This window comes from Ranitomeya imitator, chromosome 3 (assembly GCF_032444005.1).
Source record: "Ranitomeya imitator isolate aRanImi1 chromosome 3, aRanImi1.pri, whole genome shotgun sequence".
NCBI lineage: Eukaryota > Metazoa > Chordata > Amphibia > Anura > Dendrobatidae > Ranitomeya > Ranitomeya imitator.
Genome location: NC_091284.1, coordinates 479,567,952 through 479,593,009, shown reverse-complemented (window position 1 = coordinate 479,593,009; position 25,058 = coordinate 479,567,952). Strand labels below are relative to the sequence as shown.

General features: G+C 44.1%; 1 protein-coding gene across 2 annotated transcripts in view; it reads left to right on the top strand.

Moving 5' to 3' along the window:
• Window positions 1-25,058, top strand: part of SH3RF3 (SH3 domain containing ring finger 3) — a 778,505-nt gene that overhangs the window by 647,594 nt on the left and 105,853 nt on the right. For both annotated transcript variants that reach the window (XM_069757545.1, XM_069757544.1), the window contains one exon: window positions 14,282-14,388. In XM_069757545.1, the coding sequence (XP_069613646.1) occupies window positions 14,282-14,388 (107 nt within the window). The remainder of the gene's footprint in view (window positions 1-14,281; window positions 14,389-25,058) is intronic.

Here is a 25,058-nt window from a genome sequence, read left to right as displayed (position 1 = left end):
GATTCGCTATTCTCTTACTCAGCAATAACATAAACTGAAATATTGGTTCGAGTCACCTGTACTTTTATACAGTACTTTTATGACTACTATTGAACAGTCCGAGAATGTTCTAGAAAGTTCTAAAAGTTTCTAGAAACGTCTAGATAATTCTGGAAAATTGTAGAAACTTCTGCACAATTTTAGCAGTTCAACATTATTCTAAAAGACTACTCAGTATAGAATACGAATCGAGAATTTTATCGAAAACAGGTCAAATTTAAAAATGTCATTGTCCTGATCACAGAAGCAAAGTGTTTGTGGAAAAACAACTATTTTCTATGTGTTTTAGGCTAGGTTCACATTGCGTTAGGGCAGTCCGTTTAGCGCATAGTGCTACGGACTGCGCTAACGCAATGTCCCAAAAGGGATCGCGTTCGCGGTCCATCACACAAATGATGGCACATCGCTAGCATTGGGCGTGCGCTAGCAATGCGTTCGCCATTACTAGCAATGGCGGCGTTAACAGACTACGTTACACCGCGTTATGCCGCGGTGTGGCATAGTCCGTTAAACGGGTTCACATAACGTAATGTGAACCTAGCCTTAGGCAAAACAGGTTAGGAAAACACACTTTGGACCCAGGAAAAAAATAAATAAAAATTTGTAACATAGCATCACCATTCCTCCTAACAGCCAACTAATCAAGTTCATATAGTCAGATCAGACAGACTGACCAAACTTTCTGAGTGCACCACACAAAGTACAAACACCCCATTATTGCCAGCATCCGAAGGGAAGGCTGCATTCTGCTGAATCTAGATCTGCATATAAACCTGTCCTTGTATTAGTAAGTATGATCTTATGCTGTGCTATGGATATAATAGTTTTTACTGACACAATTTTGAGGTAGATACAATGTTTTGATAGCCTATTACTGTATTGTATTGCAATGTTGGGGCTCCCAAAAAACAGAATTCTGGTGTTTCAATCCTGTACCCTACTATGCCATTTACCCATTAGATTAATTTTATTTTTATTTTATATTTTGATTGATCGGACTTTTATGAACACAGCAACACCAAATATGTGTATTTTTTTGTTTTTTTGATTTCATATTTTTAAAATCCTATTTATTATTATCTTACTGTATTTATTAGTCCCCTTAGTAAACATAAGGCAAATATTTGCATTTGGCTGCACCAGAAAAGTTTCCTTATATAACAAATAGACCCCTTTAATGCTTACTATACCTCTGGAGTGAGATGAAACCATGGCACAGATATGTAACATGTAGTTAAGATATAACTATATTTACAAGTTCTACCCATTTCCTGACATAAATGACATAATGAAGGAAAAAAAAACCACTCATGAAAACTCTGTGACAAAGTTATTCAAAAATTGGAGCTAGAAGATGAAGTCACTGAATATTTCTTGGAAAGCAGTTAAGTTAATCATTAAAAGGCAGAAAGAATTATAATATGCCACAGATATAAATCTCACCAGAGATAACTGTTCTAAGTGTTGTGACAATGAAAAGAGGGCAAGGATGGTAAAATATCAGGCATTTTTGCTTTATATCTATGGTCTTTTAATTTAAATGTTCTTTCTATTGAAACAGTTGAAAGAAACAAAGAACTTCTTAGTTAAAATCTTGAGACGTTCTTAATACAAATCATGTCAGACACAATGTGAATGATTACAATGCCATTATTATTCAAAGTTCAGTATAACATAAAAAATGAGAGTTCAATGTTAAGGTGCTCAGAGGAGTCTCAGTTGTTGGGCTCAACAAAGGTTCCCATTAAATGCTTATATCATTGATTATTGTTGACGCAATTACATTTTTCTTAAGAGAATGAATAGCAAGTGGAGGGGTGGGAGAGATCGGTGGTGTTGCGGAAGTTGCTTACTGTTTATTCAATTGATAAAGTGTAGCAAAGTAAGCTTATAAATCACAGTAACATCAGGATGTTGAGATTGAAGAGTGGGGTTGTATAGGGATATTATGTAGTTTAACCATTATCCAACTTAGGGCTCCTTTAAACTTGCGAGATAAACGTCCGTGTCTCGCATGAGAAAACCAAGCTGTGGTGCCGGCACTCCAGAGTGGAGAGTGCGGCTGCATAGCAATACATGGAACAGCACGCTCCACTCCCGCGGAAGTTTATCTCGCAAGTGGAAAGGAGCCCTTAAAGGGATATACTCAAGTTTTATAAGTTATGCCCTACCCACTCTTATGGGAGTTCCAAGACCAGCCAAATGCTTCTTTGCTGGTCCTATTAAGAATGGATAGAGCAGTATTGTGCACGATAGACCACTCCTCCCATTCATAAGTGGCTCTTCAAAACCTAAGTTCTCAATATCGGTGAAGTCACATCTGTCTGCTTCCCAGCGATGAATAGAGATAGCTTACAAACTTGAAAATATGTCTTTGAGACTTTGTGTTGATGTCTAAAATTAGGTGAATAAAGGTCCTCATAAATATTGGACTAACGTCAGCCAAACCGGACAATATTGGCATTCTCAGCCAACAGTCTAATGTCTATGAGATCCTCCTGACTCTTTCCCGACAGATAAAGTTGGGAGAGATAAAGATCCAGCATGTCTGATTTTTGATTGCTGATCCTTTTATACTTGGTGAGATGACCCATCATCAGAGCAGTTTGTTAGTGGCTCTCTCTTAAGGAACAGAGGAGCATGCAGCAGAAGTACTCTTGTGTATAGAGGACTTGGGAAAGTAATTGGATATCATGTCTCTTAACAGTGTAGTCTCTGCTATTAGATGGATCAGAGATATCTTCACATTGAAAAATATAGCTTATAGTGAAAATTGTCTGGGTATCTAACAGATTTTTGCTGAGAGGTCAAAGACCAAGTACGCAAAAGTTTTAAGGAAGTAGCAGGACCATCGTACATGTAGCGGTATCCCCTTGTCTAGGTTGCACCATCGGCACGTCTTTGTGATATATGAATGAAATTTTTGATCCAGACAAGGTGTACCAGCACACTCTAAATTTCTTATTCTGCTTCCTTATACAGTGCGATGGCCCGTGGTAGGATTGTTATATGCTTTGTATTCTGCTTTCTGAAAGTGTTGTGTCCAGATCTCTTTAATGATAGATAACATGGTTTCAAAGATGTATTCCTTTAAAGTAATATCTGATACATGGATGATAATTTATTTGGGTCTCATGATTGAGTTAAGATCACCTTGTATTGACTAATAACTCTATCTAGGGGAACCATAACAATTTAGGATAAACTCACCTTCTTATAAAGTATTAGAAAATGTATTTTGGGGAACAATAGGTTTATTTGTAAAGAATCAAAGTGGATCAGAGTGCTTTTAGTTAGGATACAGTTGTGCAGGACCTCTAATTTATAGGTAGAACATACAATCTGAACATTAGATTAAATATTTTAAAAATCTAGAGTTGTGTTGGTCTGGCAATCTTTGAATGGATGGTCATAGTACTATTGTGTTTGTTTTTTTACTGTAAGCCAGCTTGTGAATTTTATCATTTTGTGGTCTTCTATTGTGGACCAGATCTTGTTGTTGGCTTGCCATGTCCAGTCTAATGTTCTCAATAGAAGAGATGCTTGACCATAAAAGTATAGGTTGGTATGGTGTGTATTTTGGTGGTATCAATTCTATATGTAATGAATGATTTTTGCCTATGTGAAGAAAGATTAAAGGACCTATATCAGGAGAATTTGGAAAAAGTAATTAAATTTAGGGGTGGCTTAAGCCTTTCACTAGGGTTTTTCTGCCCATTTAGGAGATGAAGGATGCAGATCGAGAACGTAACATATGCTTAGCAGTGGGCGACACAGCAAGTAATGCCCTAAACACAAGTCCGACCAATAAGTGCACAACTTTTCGCTTAAAAATGTGGTGCATTTAGGTAGTTTATAAAAGTATAGTTCTTTTTGGTTTATTTTCGTGATCAGTGCTTCTTATTTATTTACATTTCTCTTGACATTTTTAAAATTGCTTGAAAAAGTTATTATAGCTGGTACTTTAACCCCTTAATCCCATTGGAAGTACGATCCCATCAAGGTGACCTGGGACTTAAAATTCCCAGTGACGGGATAGTACATCCAGTGCGATCAGCCGCACTCACGGGGGGAGCGCGGCCGGGTGTCAGCTGACTATCGCAGCTGACATCCGGCACTATGTGCCAGGAGAGGTCACGGACCGCCCTCGGCACATTAACCCCCGGCACACTGCGATCAAACATGATCGCAGTGTTCCGGCGGTATAGGGAAGCATTGCGCAGGGAGGGGACTCCCTGCGTGCTTCCCTGAGACCCTCGGAGCAACGCGATGTGATCGCGTTGCTTTGAGGGTCTCTTACCTCCTCCTCCCTGCAGGCCCAGATCCAAAATGGCTGCAGGGCTGAATTCGGGTGCTGCAGGTGTTAGGGCTAGCGGAACGCACCAAATGATAAGACAGATAGAGTATGGTGCGTTCGCAGCCCGGGGTTCACCGTGCAGAGATGGAACCTGCTGCCAAGTAATGACGGACTATATGGCGGTACTCATAAGTATACACACGTGGGTTAAACTTCACCCAGCGTGAGGGAAGCGATCCTGTTGCGTCACAGGACCGCGGTACCGCACATAGAGCGCGAGCAAGTAGTCAGCGAACTCAACCCCAACTAGGATTGAAGTCCGATTAGACCCTTGCTGGCACAACACCGCAACTGGGTGTGTAAGGAAACCAAATAACAATATTAAGGCACAAGAGTGCATGCGGTGCCGCACTGACGAACGCCACTAACCACCCAGGCTTGGGTAAGGAAAGCACAGAGGAAGTGCACGGCGCCGTACTGGCGGTCACAGCAACTGGACGCTGTAATGTGTGATTAGTGCTGTAGAATAAGTCGGGCGCTAGATAGCAACCATACACCTTCCGCGAACAGACATTCAATAGGGTAGGGGTATCCAAGGACGACTTGCACTCACAACATACACACATTAACAATTGTACACTAGCGCATGGCCGTGCGGTCATGCGCAGTTTATATAGTTGCAGCACAGGAAGTGGCCACAGAAACTTTGCCCTTCCAAGACCTGCCAAGAGGACCAATGGAATGTGCTGCAGAGCCTGAGCACATGACCCTCGATCTCCAACGGGAGATCTTGCCCTGGGCATGCTCAGTGTGTGCAGACAAGGACTTAGTCCCAGAGAAGTCCGCTCGCTGCTGACCAGTACTGGCTTTAATGGCAGAAGCTGAGGAAGCAGCAGTAACTCTCTGTACAGAGTGAGACTGAGCAAGACGCTGGGACCGACGTCCCTGCTGAGCAGACTCCACTGCGGCTGGATAAGAATGGGAGACTGCAGCGGAGATGGCTCGAGATTCCCCCTGTGCAGAAGCGGGAACTCGAGACCTAACATTACCCCACCTCCTAGGGCCCCCCCTCCTTGGGCCTCGCTACGCTCGAAGGCAGCAATGAGCTGTGGGGCCCGAATGTTTTCAGCAGGCTCCCATGACCTGTCCTCTGGGCCATAACCCTTCCAATCCACCAGATAGAACTTTTTGCCGCGTACCACCTTGCACCCCAAAATAGCGTTCACCTTGTAATCGTCCGTAGACGAACCCGATGTCCCGGCAGATGACTCGGAAAACCGGGACATGTATACGGGTTTCAAGAGGGACACATGAAAGGTGTCGGTGATACCCAAGCGTGGAGGAAGAGCCAAACGGTAGACCACAGGATTAACCTGTTCGAGAACCTTGAAGGGACCCAAGTAGCGAGGAGCAAACTTAGTGGACTCAACGCGCAGCCTGATGTTACGGGCGGAGAGCCACACCAAGTCGCCAGGAGCAAAGGTCGGAGCGGGGCGCCGATGAACATCGGCGGAGGACCTCATTCTCTCTTTGGAGGCCCGAATGGCATCCTGTGTGCGGTCCCAAATGTCCCGTGCCTCCACAGCCCAGTCTGCCACCCTGGAGTCAGCAGAAGACACAGGCATGGGCACAGGAACACGTGGATGCTGGCCGTAATATAGGAGGAATGGAGTCTGACCGGTGGAGTCAGCTACGGCATTGTTAAGCGCAAACTCTGCAAACGGTAGCAAGGATGCCCAGTCATCCTGCTTGGCAGAAACAAAATGTCGTAAATATGTGACTAAGGTCTGGTTGGCCCTCTCTACCAACCCATTCGTCTCGGGATGATATGCCGAAGAGAGATTCAACTCAATACTGAGTAGACGACAAAGCTCTCTCCAGAATCGAGACGCAAACTGGGGACCCTGGTCACTAACAATTTTGTCTGGCATACCGTGTAGGCGAAAGATATGTTTGACGAACAAGACAGCCAACGCCAGTGCAAAAGGTAGCCGTGGAAGAGGCACCAAGTGCACCATTTTGGAAAAATAATCGGTGATCATCCAGATAATGGAGCAGTTACGAGACTTGGGTAAGCCCACCACAAAGTCCATCCCGACCATCTCCCAGGGCCTGTCCGCCACTGGCAGAGGATAAAGCAAACCAGCTGGCCGTTGCCAAGGAGTCTTGTTCTTGGCACAAGAGACACACGCCCGAACATACTCTGCGACATCACGAGCCATATGCGGCCACCAGTATGTCCTCGCCAGTAACTCAGATGTCCTTTTGGTACCAAAATGTCCACCCACCCTGGACGAGTGTGCCCAAGAGAGAACCTCCGGTCGCAAACTGGATGGAACAAAAGTCTTGCCCAGGGGCACAGACTCTAGCGAAACCGGGGCCACAGTTCTCAAGCTCTCGGTGGGGACAATAAGCCGAGGCTCCTCCTCCTCCTCCGCAGATGACACAACGGAGCGAAAGAGAGCGTCGGCCCGAATGTTCTTCTCCCCAGAAAGAAAATGGAGGGTGAAATGAAACCGGGAGAAGAATAAGGACCATCTGGCCTGGCGAGAATTCAACCGCGGGGCTGCCTGCAGGTACACCAAATTTTTATGGTCTGTGAAGACTTGGAAGGGAAAACGTGCTCCCTCCAAGAGATGTCTCCACTCCGAGAAAGCCAACTTCATGGCTAGCAACTCCCTGTCCCCGATGGAATAATTCCTCTCTGCTGGTGAGAAGGTCTTGGAGAAAAAAAAGCAAGGATGCTTCCGACCTTGAGCATCCTTTTGGAAGAGGACTGCTCCAGCACCAACAGAAGAGGCATCCACCTCCATGATAAATGGCTTATCAACATCGGGGCGATGTAGGATGGGATCGCTAGCGAAGTGTGACTTTATAGAGTTAAAGGCCTTGGAGACCTCCTCAGACCACAATTTGGGATTCGCCCCCTTCTTAGTGAGGGCAACCAAGGGAGCTACCAAAGTTGAGAAGTGCGGGATGAACTAGCGATAATAATTAATGAACCCCATAAAGCGCTGCACCGCTTTAAGAGAATGGGGTTCCTGCCAGTCCATCACAGCCTGTAGTTTGGCAGGATCCATAGCCAATCCCTGGGCAGAGATGATGTAGCCTAGGAAAGGTAAGGACTCCTGCTCAAACATACACTTCTCCAACTTGGCATAGAGGGAGTTTGCCCGTAGGAGGTCGAAGACTTTGCAAACATCTCTCCGGTGGGAGTCCATATCTGGAGAGTAGATGAGAATATCATACAGATAGACTACGACCGAGGTGGAAAGCATATCCCGGAAGATATCGTTCACAAAGTCTTGGAAAACGGCTGGGGCATTACAGAGCCCGAAGGGCATCACCAGATATTCATAGTGCCCATCCCTGGTGTTAAAAGCCGTCTTCCATTCGTCCCCCTCACGGATGCGAATCAGGTTGTAAGCACCCCGCAGATCTAGTTTAGTAAATACCCTTGCTCCCCGTAGCCTATCGAAGAGCTCAGATATCAAGGGCAAAGGATACTTATTTTTAACGGTGATGGCATTAAGACCCCTGTAGTCTATGCATGGACGCAATTCCCCATTCTTCTTCTGCACGAAGAAGAACCCTGCCCCAGCAGGTGACACTGACTTCCTAATGAATCCTCTTGCCAGATTTTCCTGGATGTACTGTGACATTGCCTCCGTCTCCGGGAGAGATAGCGGATAGACTCGACCCCGGGGAGGCTCAGCACCAGGCAAGAGATCAATAGGACAGTCATAGGGGCGATGGGGCGGAAGGATCTCCGCCGCCTTTTTGGAGAACACGTCTGCATAAGACCAATACTGCTTGGGGAGAGAGGAAAGATCTGCGGGTACCTCTGTAGTAGCAACCTGAACGCACTCCCTCTGACACCTACCCCCACAAGATTCGCCCCATCCCAGGATTCTGCCAGAGGACCACTCGATATGAGGAGAGTGGTACCGTAGCCAAGGTATTCCCAACAGGACCTCATCAATTCCCTCAGGAATGACGAGCAGAGATATAATCTCCTGATGAGATGGCGACATGGACAGAGTAAAAGGGATGGTCTGGTGTGTTATCTGTGAGGGCAGTGTCGACCCATTCACCACTCGTACCGTTACTGGTTGAGCTAGCATAACCAGGGGTATTGCGTGACGTTGGGCGAAGGCAGAAGACATAAAATTGCCCTCCGCCCCAGAATCCACACAGAGCTCTACCGAGTAGGAGAATGAGCCAATAGTAATTGTCCCCTTAAAGGACAATTTAGAGGCAAACATCGCCGTGTCTAGTGTACCTCCACCTACTACCACTAGACGCTGACGTCTCCTCGACCGCTGAGAACATCTGGTGGCTAGATGTCCTGACTGCTGGCAAACATGACAGACCTTGAGTGCACAAGCGATCCGGGACTTAGATCCCGCTTGTGACACTTCCCTGGCCTCATGTGACTCAGGAACCAGGACCGGAGATTCCAGAGGTTTGGCGAAGGTAGGAGCCAGCCGAAACCTCTGCCTACACTGGGCTCGCTCTAACCTCCGCTCGTTAAAATGGAGGTCAATTCGAGTGGAGACAGTTATTAACTCCTCCAGTGTGGTAGGAACCTCCCTAGTGGCCAGAGCGTCCTTAACGTGGTCAGCCAGGCCCCTCCAAAATATGGGGATAAGAGCTTTATCCGACCAATCCAGCTCAGAAGCTAAAGTGCGGAATTGGACGGAAAAATGACTGACCAAGGACTCACCCTGAGTTAATGCCAGCAGTTGGAGCGCAGTATCATGGGTGACTTGAGGTCCCAAAAAGACCTGTTTCAGAGTGCTCAAAAACAGCGGAGCACTCTGCACCACATGATCGCCACGCTCCCACAGCGGCGTAGCCCATTCCAACGCCCTGTCCGACAAGAGAGACACTATAAATCCCACCTTAGCCCGCTCTGTGGGAAAACGTGCAGCCAGGAGCTCGAGGTGAATAGAGCACTGACTCACAAATCCCCTACAAAATTTGCTATCACCAGAAAATTTTTCTGGCAGCGGGAGGCGAGAAAATGTCGGAGCAGGGGTGGCAATAGACAGGGTTGCTGCAGCCACGCTAGCAGCCTGTACAGCAACTGAGGTAACATCCACAGCTAAGGTTGCGCTCTCAAGAGCCGCCAACCTACCCTCCAGCTGCTGGATATACCGCAAGGATTGCTGTTTGTCCGTCATTACTAGCCAGACCCTGGCGCTAGTGTAATGTTAGGGCTAGCGGAACGCACCAAATGATAAAACAGATAGAGTATGGTGCGTTCGCAGCCCGGGGTCCACCGTGCAGAGATGGAACCTGCTGCCAAGTAATGACGGACTATATGGCGGTACTCATAAGTATACACACGTGGGTTAAACTTCACCCAGCGTGAGGGAAGCGATCCTGTTGCGTCACAGGTCCGCGGTACCGCACATAGAGCGCGAGCAAGTAGTCAGCGAACTCAACCCCAACTAGGATTGAAGTCCGATTAGACCCTTGCTGGCACAACACCGCAACTGGGTGTGTAAGGAAACCAAATAACAATATTAAGGCACAAGAGTGCATGCGGTGCCGCACTGACGAACGCCACTAACCACCCAGGCTTGGGTAAGGAAAGCACAGAGGAAGTGCACGGCGCCGTACTGGCGGTCACAGCAACTGGACGCTGTAATGTGTGATTAGTGCTGTAGGATAAGTCGGGCGCTAGATAGCAACCATACACCTTCCGCGAACAGACATTCAATAGGGTAGGGGTATCCAAGGACGACTTGCACTCACAACATACACACATTAACAATTGTACACTAGCGCATGGCCGTGCGGTCATGCGCAGTTTATATAGTTGCAGCGCAGGAAGTGGCCACAGAAACTTTGCCCTGCCAAGAGGACCAATGGAATGTGCTGCAGAGCCTGAGCACATGACCCTCGATCTCCAACGGGAGATCTTGCCCTGGGCATGCTCAGTGTGTGCAGACAAGGACTTAGTCCCAGAGAAGTCCGCTCGCTGCTGACCAGCACTGGCTTTAATGGCAGAAGCTGAGGAAGCAGCAGTAACTCTCTGTACAGAGTGAGACTGAGCAAGACGCTGGGACCGACGTCCCTGCTGAGCAGACTCCACTGTGGCTGGATAAGAATGGGAGACCGCAGCGGAGATGGCTCGAGATTCCCTCTGTGCAGAAGCGGGAACTCGAGACCTAACAGCAGGGAGGTGGCTTACCAGCGCCTGCTCAGAGCAGGCGCCGGGAAGCCTCCCTGCTGTGCCTGTGGGATGGCTCATCTGACACAGTGCACAGCAAAGTGTCAGATCAGCGATATAATATAATGTGATGCCCCCCCTGCGGCAAAGTTAAAAAAATTTTTTACATGGTTAAAAGGAAAAAAAATTCCTAAATATATATATATATATATATATATATATATATATATATATTGTTCCAATAAATACATTCCATTATCTAAATAAAAAAAACAAAACAATAAAAGTACACATATTTAGTATCGCCGCGTCCGTAATAACCCGACGTAAAATTTTTTTTAAAAACAAGGCAAAAAACAACCCTTTATTATCATACCGCCGAACAAACAGACAGATATAAATAATCATGGTACCGCTGAAAACGTCATCTTGTCCCGCAAAAAACGAGCCACCATACAGTGCCATCAGTGAAGAAATTAAAAAATTATAGTCCTCAGAATAAAGTGATGCAAAAATAATTCTTTTTTCTATAAAATAGTTTTTATCGTATAAAAGCGACAAAACATAAAAAAATTATCTAAATGAGATATCGCTGTAATCATACTGACCCGAATAATAAAACCGCCTTATCCATTTTACCAAACGCGGAACGGTATGAACGCCTCCCCCAAAAGAAATTCATGAATAGCTGGTTTTTGGTCATACTGCCTCACAAAAATCGGAATAAAAAGCGATCAAAAAATGTCACAAAATGTCAAAAAATGTCACAGGTTCAGTTAGAATTGGGGGTTTCAATTATTTAGGCACATCAGGGGCTCTCCAAATGCGACATGGCGTCCGATCTCAATTCCAGCCAATTCTGCGTTGAAAAAGTAAAACAGTGCTCCTTCCCTTCCGAGCTCTGCCGTGCGCCCAAACAGCGGTTTACCCCAACAAATGGGGTATCAGCGTACTAAGGACAAATTGGACAACAACTTTTGGGGTCCAATTTCTCCTGTTACCCTTGAGAAAATACAAAACTGGGGGCTAACAAATAATTTTTGTGGGACAAAAATTATTTTTTATTTTCACGGATCTGCGTTATAAACTGTAGTGAAATACATGGGGGTTCAAAGCTCTCACAACACATCTAGGTAAGTTCCATGGGGGTCTAGGTTCCAATATGGGGTCACTTGTGGGGGGGTTCTACTGTTTAGGTACATCAGGGGCTCTGCAAATGCAACTTTACGCTTCAGACCAATCCATCTAAGTCTGCATTCCAAATGGCGCTCCTTTCCTTCCGAGCTCTGCCATGCACCCAAACGGTGGTTCCCCCCCACATATGGGGTATCAGCGTACTCAGAACAAATTGGACAACAACTTTTGGGGACCAAGTTCTCCTCTTACCCTTGGGAAAATACAAAACTGGGAGCTAAGATATTTGTGGGAAAAAAATGATTTTTTCTTTTCACGGCTCTGCGTTATTAACTGTAGTGAAACACTTGGGGGTTCAAAGTTCTCACAACACATCTAGATAAGTTCCTTGGGGGTCTAGTTTCCAATATGGGGTAACTTGTGGTGGGTTTCTACTGTTTAGGTACATTAGGTACATTAGGGGCTCTGCAAACGCAATGTGACTCCTGCAGACCATTCCATCTAAGTCTGCATTCCAAATGGCACTCCTTCCCTTCCGAGCTCTGCCATGCGCCCAAACTGTGGTTACCCCCACATATGGGGTATCAGCGTACTCAGGACAAATTGCACAACAATGTTTTGGGTCCAATTTCTCCTGATACCCTTGGGAAAATAGAAAACTGGGGACTAAAAAATAATTTTTATGGAAAAAAAGAATTTTTATTTTCATGGCTCTGCGTCATAAACTGTAGTGAAACACTTGGGGGTTCACAACACATATAGATAAGATCCTTAGGGGGTCTACTTTCCAAAATGGTGTCACTTGTGGGGGGTTTCAATGTTTAGGCACATCAGGGGCTCCCCAACACAACATGGCGTCTCATCTCAATTCCAGTCAATTTTGCATTGAAAAGTCAAACGCCGCTCCTTCCCTTCCGAACTCTGCCATGCATCCAAACAGTGGTTTACCCTCACATATGGGGTATTATCGTACTCAGGACAAATTGCACAACAACCTTTGGGGTACAATTTCTTCTGGTAACTTTGGAAAAATAAAAATTGGAGGCGAAAAGTTCATTTTTGTGAAAAAATATTTTTTATTTTTACGGCTCTACATTATAAACTTCTGTGAAGCACTTGATGGGTCAAAGTGCTCACCACACATCTAGATAAGTTCCTTAGGGGTCTACTTTCCAAAATGGTGTCACTTGTGGGGGGTTTCAATGTTTAGGCACATTAGTGGCTCTCCAAAAGCAACATGGCGTCCCATCTCAATTCCAGCCAATTTTGCATTGAAAAGTCAAATGGCGCTCCTTCCCTTCCGAGCTCTGCCATGCGCACAAACAGTGGTTTACCCCCATATATGGGGTATCGGGGTACTCAGGACAAATTGTTCAACAACTTTTGCAGTCCATTTTCTCTTGTTACCCTTTGTAAAATAAATCAAATTGGAGGTGAAGTAAATTTTTTGTGAAAAAAAATTAAATGTTAATTTTTTTTAAAAACATTACAAAAATTCCTGTGAAGCACCAGAAGAGTTAATAAACTTCTTGAATGTGGTTTTGAGCACCTTGAGGGGTACAGTTTTTAGAATGGTGTCACACTTGGTTATTTTCTATCATATAGACCCCTCAAATGACTTCAAATGTGATGTGGTCCCTAAAAAAAATGGTGTTGTAAAAATGAGAAATTGCTGGTCCACTTTTAACCCTTATAACTCCCTAACAAAAAAAAATTTGGTTTCCAAAATTGTGCTGATGTAAAGTAGACATGTGAAAAATGTTACTTATTAAGTATTTTTTGCGACATCTGTGATTTAAGGGCATAAAAATTCATAAAAATTTCACAATTTTCGCCAAATTTCCGTTTTCTTTTCCACAATTAAACGCAGGTAATATCAAAGAAAATTTACCACTGTCATGAAGTACAATATGTCTCGAGAAAACAGTGTCTGAATCACCAGGATCCATTGAAGCGTACCAGAGTTATAACCTCATAAAGGGACAGTGGTCAGAATTGTAAAAATTGGCCCGATCATTAACGTGCAAACCACCCTCGGGGCTTAAAAGGTTAACTTTTTTATCAAACATAACATAGGGCATATGAAAAGGCAGCCAGCAGTTATGTATTGTATGTATCTAATATTTTTGTGTTTGACACATGTTGTTCCATGATAGTTGGTTTCATTGTCTTCATGGCTTACAAGAAGAGATGAGCAATTATTGTACAAGTAAAAATACATTAAGTATACTACAATGCACGGTGTAGGAAATTCTTAAAGCAAGCAAATTAGAAAATAGCTTAGATTATGGCATCAAATTGATTGGGATTTAGGTAAACTTTACTTTCGCCTTCAGACCACCCTTTTTTCCATAAATTGCACCTTTGGGATGAATGATGTATTGGAATTGTTTCTTCTTTCAGCACACTTATAAGCTTCAGACTGAGTTTGCTTTCTGCTATGTAGGGTTGAATATTTTTTATATTATTGATGGTATTTTACATAGTGTATTCTCCAATGTGTTGTGTATGTTAAAGTTATATACACTATGGGAAATAAATGAATTTTGATATGTCACAACAGATCCTCAGATTACCACTTCTAATAGCTCCTTCCTGCTAAAGACGTGTTTTATGTTCTTTTTCTGCAGGATTCTTCTACATTTGGCACTGCTGCTGCTGGTGCTGCTAGTCCAAAAACAGCCACACTCAATGGAGAACAAGCAAATTCACCAAAAGTTCAAATACCTCTTAATGTGTAAGTAGAAAAATGATATCTTGTATGTATTCATGTACACTCATTCAAAATGGAAATCAGTGTTTCTTCTCTTTAGGTAGATGACAGATGAGTTTGTATAGTAAAAGTTCTTTTTGTAAATGAAAAACAGAAAATAGTAATTAACATCTTTCAAAAGGTATTAGCTTATGTTAAACTCGACACATCATGGAACAGTGGCTTCATCTCTGTTGTGGAGATATTAATTAGTAAAGTTTTTATGCTAATTTACGCCATGACCAGAGATTCGCATGTGGGTGCAGTTACTTTTTTCCCTGTATGACGTTATCCAATCATAAGCAAGAAGCGTCATGCAGGGGTAAAAAAGAACACTCTCCCAGAGATAGTCAGACCTATCTCTCTTTGTTTGAGACAGTAATGTCTTCAAAGGGAGATTTGTAGTTAAAATTCTGCGCTGCCGCTAAGAAGAATTTCAGGAGAGTATAGTTGATTCACAGTGGTTTTATTCAACGCGTTTCAGGGGTCTCATGCCCCCTTCATCAGGAAATACCACACAGAATATACAGGCATCACAGGTATAAATAGTTTTGCTATTAGTTGATAGTGCTGTGAGAAGATAACTAAACTTCTAATGACACATAGCCCTGCTCTACCTCTCTGCTTGTAATCACAATAGATGCTAGCGGTGAGAACAGCTAGGAGAACAGGGCTGGGTGTCTCACACAGAGAAAGCCAGGTCTGACCATATCTGGGGGCATTGTCATTTTATCCTCCTGTATTCCTCTTGCTTATCATTGTCATGCAGGGGCAAAAGTAAATACCCCCAGAGGTGAATCTCTGCTAACATTTCCATGATCTTATGTGAAATAAAAAAATTAAAACTACATTTTATTCAGCACTGCAGCCATTATTCAATGATGTGACCACTTTAACATGCTAAAACTGGTTAAAGTTCCTGTTTAACTCATCGCAGACTATTCCTACCATGAGTTTAATACTTTTATACCATATATTCTTTAAGGGTTTTTCCAGCTTAGAATAGTTTGAAACAACAAACTGACCAACATTCCTCTTGCTTCATCTGTGCCAAGGCTTACTGGATCCTTCACCAGTCCCTGCATCCTTCAGCGATGCTGATTGGACATGGATGTGTGACTGCTGCAGCCATTTACCCAATACAGTAATTGGCTGCAGAGGTTCCATATTTTTTTACCAAAATTCATTTCTGAAGGCCGTTCTACAGGCGATAGCAGCGGACCGAGAGAGTAGCTCTACATAAGCAGTTCGAATTTGTAAAATGAGTATTACTCAGTTTGGCAATTTAAACTTTTCTAAGCTTTTGGTAAAAAAAAAATTCAAAGGCTGCACAACTCCTTTCAATGTATTTGTATCTTTATACTGTATATAATAAATAAATCTTAACCGGTGTGCAATTGTAAGTTATACTATGAGAAGTATTAGGTTTGTTTGGGTTATAGCATTTTTTAGACTCAAAAAGAAAATATTTCCAAACAAAGATCTTAAAAACTGTGTCAGTAGAGGTTGGGAGTGGTGTTAAAGGACCTTTCACCAAATTTTTCATGTTAACCTAAATACATGTAATGATAACTGCAGAGCAAAATAAAAAGTTTTTGCTTTTTTTAAATTTTGCCTCTCCATTGCGGAGATATTAACAATGAATGTATTTGACACTTAATGAGTTAACTCTGTCTAAGTGGGTGCTATCAGATAGAAACTCCTACAAGGAGAAGAAGTACATCCCCAAGTGAAAATACTCACTAACCCTTACCAATGTTAGCTACCGTATATACTCGAGTATAAGCCGACCCGAGTATAAGCCAAGACCCCTAACTTTGCCACAAAAAACTGGGAAAACTTAATGACTTGAGTATACTCCTAGGGTGGAAAATTCAGCAGCTACCGGTAAATTTCAAAAATAAAAATAGGTACCAATAAAAGTAAAATTAATTGAGATTGATTGATTGAGAGTTCATGATGGGCCCCATAAGATGCTCCATACAAAATACGCCCCATGTACAGTAATGCTCCATAAAGTTTATGATGGGCACCATAAGATGCTCCATATTAAAATATGCCCCATATAATGCTGCACAAAGGTTAATAATGGCCCCATAAAATGCTCCATAGACACATTTGCCCCATATAATGGTGCACAAATGTTGAATATGGCCCCATAAGATGCTCCATAGACACATTTGCCCCATATAATGTTGCACAAATGTTGATTATGGCCCCATAAGATGCTCCATAGACACATTTGCCCCATATAATGCTGCACAAATGTTTATTATGGAGCCATAAGATGCTCCATAGAGATATTTGCCCCATATAATGCTGCACAAATACTGATTATAGCCCCATAAGATGCTCCTTAGAGATATTTGCCCCATATAATGCTGCACAAATACTGATTATGGCCCCATAAGATGCCCCATAGAGATATTTGCCCCGTATGCTGTTGTTGCAATTAAAAAAATCATGACATACTCACCTCTCGTCGCTCAGGCCCCCGGCACTTGCAATATTCACCTGTCCTCGTTCAACCACGGATGCCACTGTGTCTTCCGCGTCCTCTGCACTGACGTTCAGGCAGAGGGTGCGCACTAACCACGTCATCGCGCCCTCTGACCTGAGCATCACAGCAGAGGACGCGGAAGACGGAGTGGCGCCTGGCGGTGGAACGAGGACAGGTGAATATCGCGCATTGCTGCTCACCCTCCCCGTCATGCTCACCTGCTCCCGGTGTGGTCTCCGGCAGCTTCCCTGATGATCTTCTCTGGACGCTGACAGCTTCTTCCAGCATTGAGCAGTCACCGGTACCGCTCATTACAGTAATGAATATGGGGCTCCACCAATATGGGAGTGGAGTCGCATCCCTATTAATTACTGTAATCAGCGGTACCATGTGACCGCTCAACACTGGAAGAAGCCGTCAGCGCCCGGAGAAGACCATCAGGGAAGCTGCCAGGGACCGCGCCGGGAGCAGGTGAGTATGTCACAGCCGCCGCTCCCCCTTCCCCGCCGACCCCCCTGGGACAATGACTCGAGTATAAGCCGAGAGGGGCACTTTCAGCCTAAAAAAATGGGCTGAAAATCTCAGCTTATATTCGAGTATATACGGTAATTAAGTGTCCAGTACTTTGATTGCTAATATAGTATCTCTGCTGTGTAAATAAAAACAAGCAAAAAATGTTTTGTTCCACTCTGCAGCCACTATTACATTGTGTGTTCCATTCATCATGTGCAATTTTGTGAAAAGTCCTCCTGGGATATTAGAAAGATGCAAAAATATAAAAACTTTGTTTACAAAAATTCCCTCCTTCACAAACATAGCTTACACTATAAATCTACAAATGCCCCCATGTGATCATTTACAGTATATGTCCACAAACAAGATATTTACAAAACATTTTCTAAATTCATTATAAGAAGATGTATCATGCATAGGGATGAGCGGACCTGTGAATGCTCGAGTTCATCCAAAGTTCATCCGAACTTGACCCAGAACCCGAGCCCAATAGAAGTCAATGTGAACCCGAACTTCAGTGCTTTAAAATGGCTATAAAATGGTTATAGTAAGGGCTAGCAGACTGCAAAATCGGAGTAAAAGCAGGACAATTGCCCTGCAAACAAATTTAGATAGGAAAATGACATAGAAAAAAAAAACTTTAAAAAATTATCTTGAATCAGGAGGTGGAGGTCCAAGTGGAGGAGGAGGTGGAAGAGGCAGGGGAGGAGACTGTTTTTGTGTTTTTTTTCTTGTTTTTTTAGGGAACTGACTGAAAAGAACATAGAATTAAAAAAATAAAGATAACAATCTAGAACCAAGAGGTGGAGGTCCAAGTGGAGGATGAGGTGGAGGAGGTGGAGGTAGATGTGGCGTTGTAGGTGTAAGAGGCAAAAGAGCCAAAAGGTACAGATATAATAGACATTTGGTTAGGATAAATCTGTCATCTGTCACCTGGGTGTGCAGTATCATTCTTGAGCACTCCAATACTTACCCTAATTGGGAATGGCCCATCACACAGACAAGTCCTCTGGGATCCACGCCTGGTTCATTTTAATAAAGATTAGCTAACCCACATTGGCAGTGGACAGGTGGCATGCTAAACACACATTCTGACACTACACTTGCCACAGAGCAGGTCAACGTCTCCAAGGAGTAAAGGTCAGGCTCAGGGCATATGTCCAATTTGGAGACCCTGAAGTTAAATTGGGAAGACCAATCAGTTAGTACGTGGAGATGTGTGGACACGTACTCTTCCACCATGTTATTGTAATGCTGCCTCCTACTAATATGAACTGTATCAGATGATGGTGCCAGATGTTGTGATGTGCTGAAAAAGCTTTGCCACATTTGACAATACTAATCGTGTCTTCTAAGGTGTTGATGGTGCCGCAGCTGCATTAGCGATTTCCTCCTCTGCATTGTTCTTTCACTGAGCGCTCACTGTCAGGTGGGAGCGCCTTCAGTAGTGCCTCTGCCAGCATGCGCTTGTATTCACACATTTTGTGATTGAGCTCAAGTGATGGAAGTAACAATGGTACAAAATCCTTGTAGAGGGAATCCAGCATAGTGGCCACCCAGTAATCAGCAGTGGTAATAATCCGGGCAATTTGGCGGTCGTTGTGCAGGCAGAGCAGTATGTATTGGCTCATCTGCACCAGATTTCCCAGGGGCAAGCTGTCCTCAATCGGTGGTGTATGGTCTGGGTCCTCTGTATTCCCCAGCCATGCTCCAATAATGCCTGTGAGCTGATTTAAGTGGCTCCCAGCTGTGAATACGATTCGTCCTCTTCCTCCTCCAAAACTGTTCCCTGGCTGGACAGTTGTGTACCTGGCCACTGTTCAGGGTTGCCAAATTCCTAAAAAAATTCTGGACAACTGGACACAAATTCATGGATAGCATAACATTTTTACAGACATTTGACACGCCCCTTAAAGACAACGACTAATGAGGACCACACCTCCTAAAATCCACACCCCTAAAAAACACCCCCCAAATGCTAAAATGACCAAAATAGGAGCCAGAGGAGATACTTAGAATTATGCTACAGGACAGGATGTGGTACTTTGCACAGTGATATATGCTAAATATATATATATATATATATATATATAAGTATATATATATATATATATACAGTATATATATATACACAGTACAGACCAAAAGTTTGGACACACCTTCTCACTTAAGGTGGCTCATCAAGAGGATGCCAAGAGTGTGCAAAGCAGTCAACAAAGCAAAAGGTGGCGACTTTGAAGAACCTAGAAAATAAGACATAATTTCAGTTGTTTCACACTATTTTGTTAAGTACATAATTCCACATGTGTTAATTCATAGTTTTGATGCCTTCAGTGTGAATGTACAATTTTCATAGTCATGAAAATACAGAAAAGTCTTTAAATGAGAAGGTGTGTCCAAACTTTTGGTCTGTACTGTATGTATATATATATATATATATATATATATATATATATATATATATATTTATATTTAGTGGTTGAGTGAAGCAATTTATTGTCAGACTACTTTGTTTTCTCTTTTTAAATCATAATAACAACCAAAACACACTCTTTAACAGATACTATTTAACAGATACTGAGAATTAAGGTACCGTCACACTAAGCGACGCTGCAGCGATACCAACAACGATGTCGATCGCTGCAGCTCTCCAGCGACCAACGATCCTGAAGTCCCCGGGTAACCAGGGTAAACATCGGGTTACTAAGCGCAGGGCCACACTTAGTAACCCGATGTTTACCCTGGTTACCGTTGTAAATGTAAAAAAACAAACACTACATACTTACATTCCCGGTGTCTGGTCACGTCCCTCGCCTTCAGCTTCCAGCACTGACTGAGCACCGGCCATAAAGTACAGCGGTGACGTCACCGCTGTGCTGTGCTTTACGGCTGGCCGGCGCTCACGAGTCAGTGGTCACAAGTGGTACTTCGGCTGATTCTATCTGGGAGCTTCCGTTTGTGGAGGAAAGTGGTACTGCGGCTTCTGAGTTTCCTCCCTCAGGTGATCTGGTAAGGTCGTTAGGTGCTTCTCTACTTAACTCCACCTAATGCTTTGATCCTGGCTTCCTGTCAATGTTCCAGTGTTGGACTTGTTTTTCCCTGGATCATTCCTGTGGCCTGCTGCTCTGCATAGCGAAGTTCTTCTTTGCTATTTGTTTGCTATTTTTTCTGTCCAGCTTGTCTTATTGTTTTGCTGGAAGCTCTGGGACGCAAAGGGTGTACCTCCGTGCCGTTAGTTCGGTACGGAGGGTCTTTTTGCCCCCTTTGCGTGGTTTTCTTTAGGGTTTTGTGTAGACCGCAAAGTTATCTTTCCTATCCTCGCTCTGTTAAGAAAGTCGGGCCTCACTTTGCTGAATCTATTTCATCCCTACGTTTGTCTTTTCATCTTAACTCACAGTCATTATATGTGGGGGGCTGCCTTTTCCTTTGGGGTGTTTCTCTGAGGCAAGGTAGGCTTATTTTCTATCTTCAGGCTAGCTAGTTTCTCAGGCTGTGCCGAGTTGCATAGGCAGAGTTAGGCGCAATCCACGGCTGCCTCTAGTGTTGTTTGGAGAGGATTAGGGATTGTGGTCTGCAGAGTTCCCACGTCTCAGAGCTCGTTCTATGATTTTGGGTTATTGTCAGATCACTGTATGTGCTCTGACCTCCATGTCCATTGTGATTCTGAATTGCCTTTCATAACAGTACAGGAAGCCAAAAGTGCTAATGATTCTCAATAGAGGGAAAAAAGAAGTTCTGAGACCATTTTTTTTTCTTTGCACTGTGTTTTGTCTTTTTTTTCCCCTAGACATTTGGGTGGTTCAGGACACAGGTGTAGCAATGGACATTAAAGGTCTGTCTTCATGTGTGGATCAGCTCACGGCAAGAGTTCAAAATATTCAAGATTTTGTGGTTCAGAATTCTTTGCTAGAACCGAGAATTCCTATTCCAGATTTGTTTTTTGGAGATAGAACTAAATTTCTGAGTTTCAAAAATAATTGTAAACTATTTCTGGCTTTGAAACCTCGCTCCTCTGGTGACCCAGTTCAACAGGTTAGGATCGTCATTTCTTTTTTGCGCGGCGACCCTCAGGACTGGGCGTTTTCTCTTGCGTCAGGAGATCCTGCATTGAGTAATATCGATGCGTTTTTCCTGGCGCTTGGGTTGCTGTACTATGAGCCTAATTCAGTGGATCAGGCAGAAAAAAATTTGCTGGCTCTTTGTCAGGCTCAGGATGAGATAGAGGTATATTGTCAGAAATTTAGAAAGTGGTCAGTGCTCACTCAATGGAATGAATCTGCGCTGGCAGCTATATTCAGAAAGGGTCTCTCTGAAGCTCTTAAGGATGTCATGGTGGGATTTCCTATGCCTGCTGGTTTGAATGAGTCTATGTCTTTGGCCATTCAGATCGGTCGACGCTTGCGTGAGCGTAAATCTGTGCACCATTTGGCGGTATTACCTGAGCTTAAACCTGAGCCTATGCAGTGTGATAGGACCTTGACCAGAGTTGAACGGCAAGAACACAGACATCTGAATGGTCTGTGTTTCTACTGTGGTGATTCCATTCATGCTATCTCTGATTGTCCTAAGCGCACTAAGCGGTTCGCTAGGTCTGCCACCATTGGTACAGTACAGTCAAAATTTCTTCTGTCCGTTACCTTGATATGCTCTTTGTCATCGTATTCTGTCATGGCATTTGTGGATTCAGGCGCTGCCCTGAATTTGATGGACTTGGAATATGCTAAGCGTTGTGGGTTTTTCTTGGAACCCTTGCAGTGTCCTATTCCATTGAGAGGAATTGATGCTACGCCTTTGGCCAAGAATAAGCCTCAATACTGGACCCAGCTGACCATGTGCATGGCTCCTGCACATCAGGAGGTTATTCGCTTTCTGGTGTTGCATAATCTGCATGATGTGGTCGTGTTGGGGTTGCCATGGCTACAAGCCCATAATCCAGTATTAGATTGGAAATCCATGTCGGTGTCCAGCTGGGGTTGTCAGGGGGTACATGGTGATGTTCCATTTCTGTCAATTTCGTCATCCACCCCTTCTGGGGTTCCAGAGTTCTTGTCTGATTACCGGGATGTATTTGATGAGCCCAAGTCCGATACCCTACCTCCGCATAGGGATTGTGATTGTGCTATCAATTTGATTCCTGGTAGTAAATTCCCAAAAGGTCGACTGTTTAATTTATCCGTGCCTGAGCACGCCGCTATGCGCAGTTATGTGAAGGAAACCCTGGAGAAGGGGCATATTTGCCCGTCATCGTCGCCATTAGGAGCAGGGTTCTTTTTTGTAGCCAAGAAGGATGGTTCGCTGAGACCTTGTATAGATTACCGCCTTCTAAATAAGATCACGGTTAAATTTCAGTACCCCTTGCCATTGTTATCTGATTTGTTTGCTCGGATTAAGGGGGCTAGTTGGTTCACCAAGATAGATCTTCGTGGTGCGTATAATCTGGTGCGAATCAGGCGAGGCGATGAATGGAAAACTGCATTTAATACGCCCGAGGGTCATTTTGAGTATCTAGTGATGCCATTCGGACTTGCCAATGCTCCATCAGTGTTTCAGTCCTTTATGCATGACATCTTCCGAGAGTACCTGGATAAATTCCTGATTGTGTACTTGGATGATATTTTGATCTTCTCGGATGATTGGGAGTCTCATGTGAAGCAGGTCAGAACGGTTTTTCAGGTCCTGCGTGCTAATTCTTTGTTTGTGAAGGGATCAAAGTGTCTCTTTGGTGTGCAGAAGGTTTCATTTTTGGGGTTCATCTTTTCCCCTTCTACTATCGAGATGGATCCTGTTAAGGTCCAAGCCATCCATGATTGGACTCAGCCGACATCTCTGAAAAGTCTGCAAAAGTTCCTGGGCTTTGCTAATTTTTATCGTCGCTTCATCTGCAATTTTTCTAGTATTTCCAAACCATTGACCGATTTGACCAAGAAGGGTGCTGATGTGGTCAATTGGTCTTCTGCTGCTGTGGAGGCTTTTCAGGAGTTGAAGCGTTGTTTTTCTTCTGCCCCTGTGTTGTGTCAGCCAGATGTTTCTCTTCCGTTCCAGGTCGAGGTTGATGCTTCTGAGATTGGAACAGGGGCTGTTTTGTCGCAGAGAGGTTCTGATTGCTCAGTGATGAAACCATGCGCTTTTTTTTCCAGGAAGTTTTCGCCTGCTGAGCGAAATTATGATGTGGGCAACCGAGAGTTGCTGGCCATGAAGTGGGCATTCGAGGAGTGGCGTCATTGGCTTGAAGGAGCTAAGCATCGCGTGGTGGTATTGACTGATCATAAGAACTTGACTTATCTCGAGTCTGCTAAGCGTTTGAATCCTAGACAGGCTCGTTGGTCGCTGTTTTTTGCCCGTTTTGACTTTGTGATTTCGTACCTTCCGGGCTCTAAAAATGTGAAGGCGGATGCTCTGTCTAGGAGTTTTGTGCCCGACTCTCCGGGTTTGTCTGAGCCGGCAGGTATCCTCAAGGAAGGAGTAATTGTGTCTGCCATCTCCCCTGATTTGCGGCGGGTGCTGCAAAAATTTCAGGCTGATAAACCTGATCGTTGTCCAGCGGAGAAACTGTTTGTCCCTGATAGGTGGACGAATAAAGTTATTTCTGAGGTTCATTGTTCGGTGTTGGCTGGTCATCCTGGAATCTTTGGTTCCAGAGAGTTAGTGGCTAGATCCTTTTGGTGGCCATCTCTGTCGCGGGATGTGCGTACTTTTGTGCAGTCCTGTGTGATTTGTGCTCGGGCTAAGCCCTGCTGTTCTCGTGCCAGTGGGTTGCTTTTGCCCTTGCCGGTCCCGAAGAGGCCTTGGACACATATCTCTATGGATTTTATTTCAGATCTTCCCGTTTCTCAAAAGATGTCAGTCATTTGGGTGGTCTGTGATCGCTTTTCTAAGATGGTCCATCTGGTACCCTTGTCTAAATTGCCTTCCTCCTCTGATTTGGTGCCATTGTTCTTCCAGCATGTGGTTCGTTTACATGGCATTCCAGAGAATATCGTTTCTGACAGAGGTTCCCAGTTTGTTTCGAGGTTTTGGCGAGCCTTTTGTGGTAGGATGGGCATTGACTTGTCTTTTTCCTCGGCTTTCCATCCTCAGACTAATGGCCAGACCGAACGAACCAATCAGACCTTGGAAACATATCTGAGATGCTTTGTTTCTGCCGATCAGGATGACTGGGTGTCCTTTTTGCCTTTGGCTGAGTTCGCCCTTAATAATCGGGCCAGCTCGGCTACCTTGGTTTCGCCATTTTTCTGCAATTCTGGGTTCCATCCTCGTTTCTCTTCAGGACAGGTTGAGTCTTCGGACTGTCCTGGTGTGGATACTGTGGTGGACAGGTTGCAGCAGATTTGGACTCATGTAGTGGACAATTTGACCTTGTCCCAGGAGAAGATCATTCCTGTGGCCTGCTGCTCTGCATAGCTAAGTTCTTCTTTGCTATTTGTTTGCTATTTTTTCTGTCCAGCTTGTCTTATTGTTTTGCTGGAAGCTCTGGGACGCAAAGGGTGTACCTCCGTGCCGTTAGTTCGGTACGGAGGGTCTTTTTGCCCCCTTTGCGTGGTTTTCTTTAGGGTTTTGTGTAGACCGCAAAGTTATCTTTCCTATCCTCGCTCTGTTAAGAAAGTCGGGCCTCACTTTGCTGAATCTATTTCATCCCAACGTT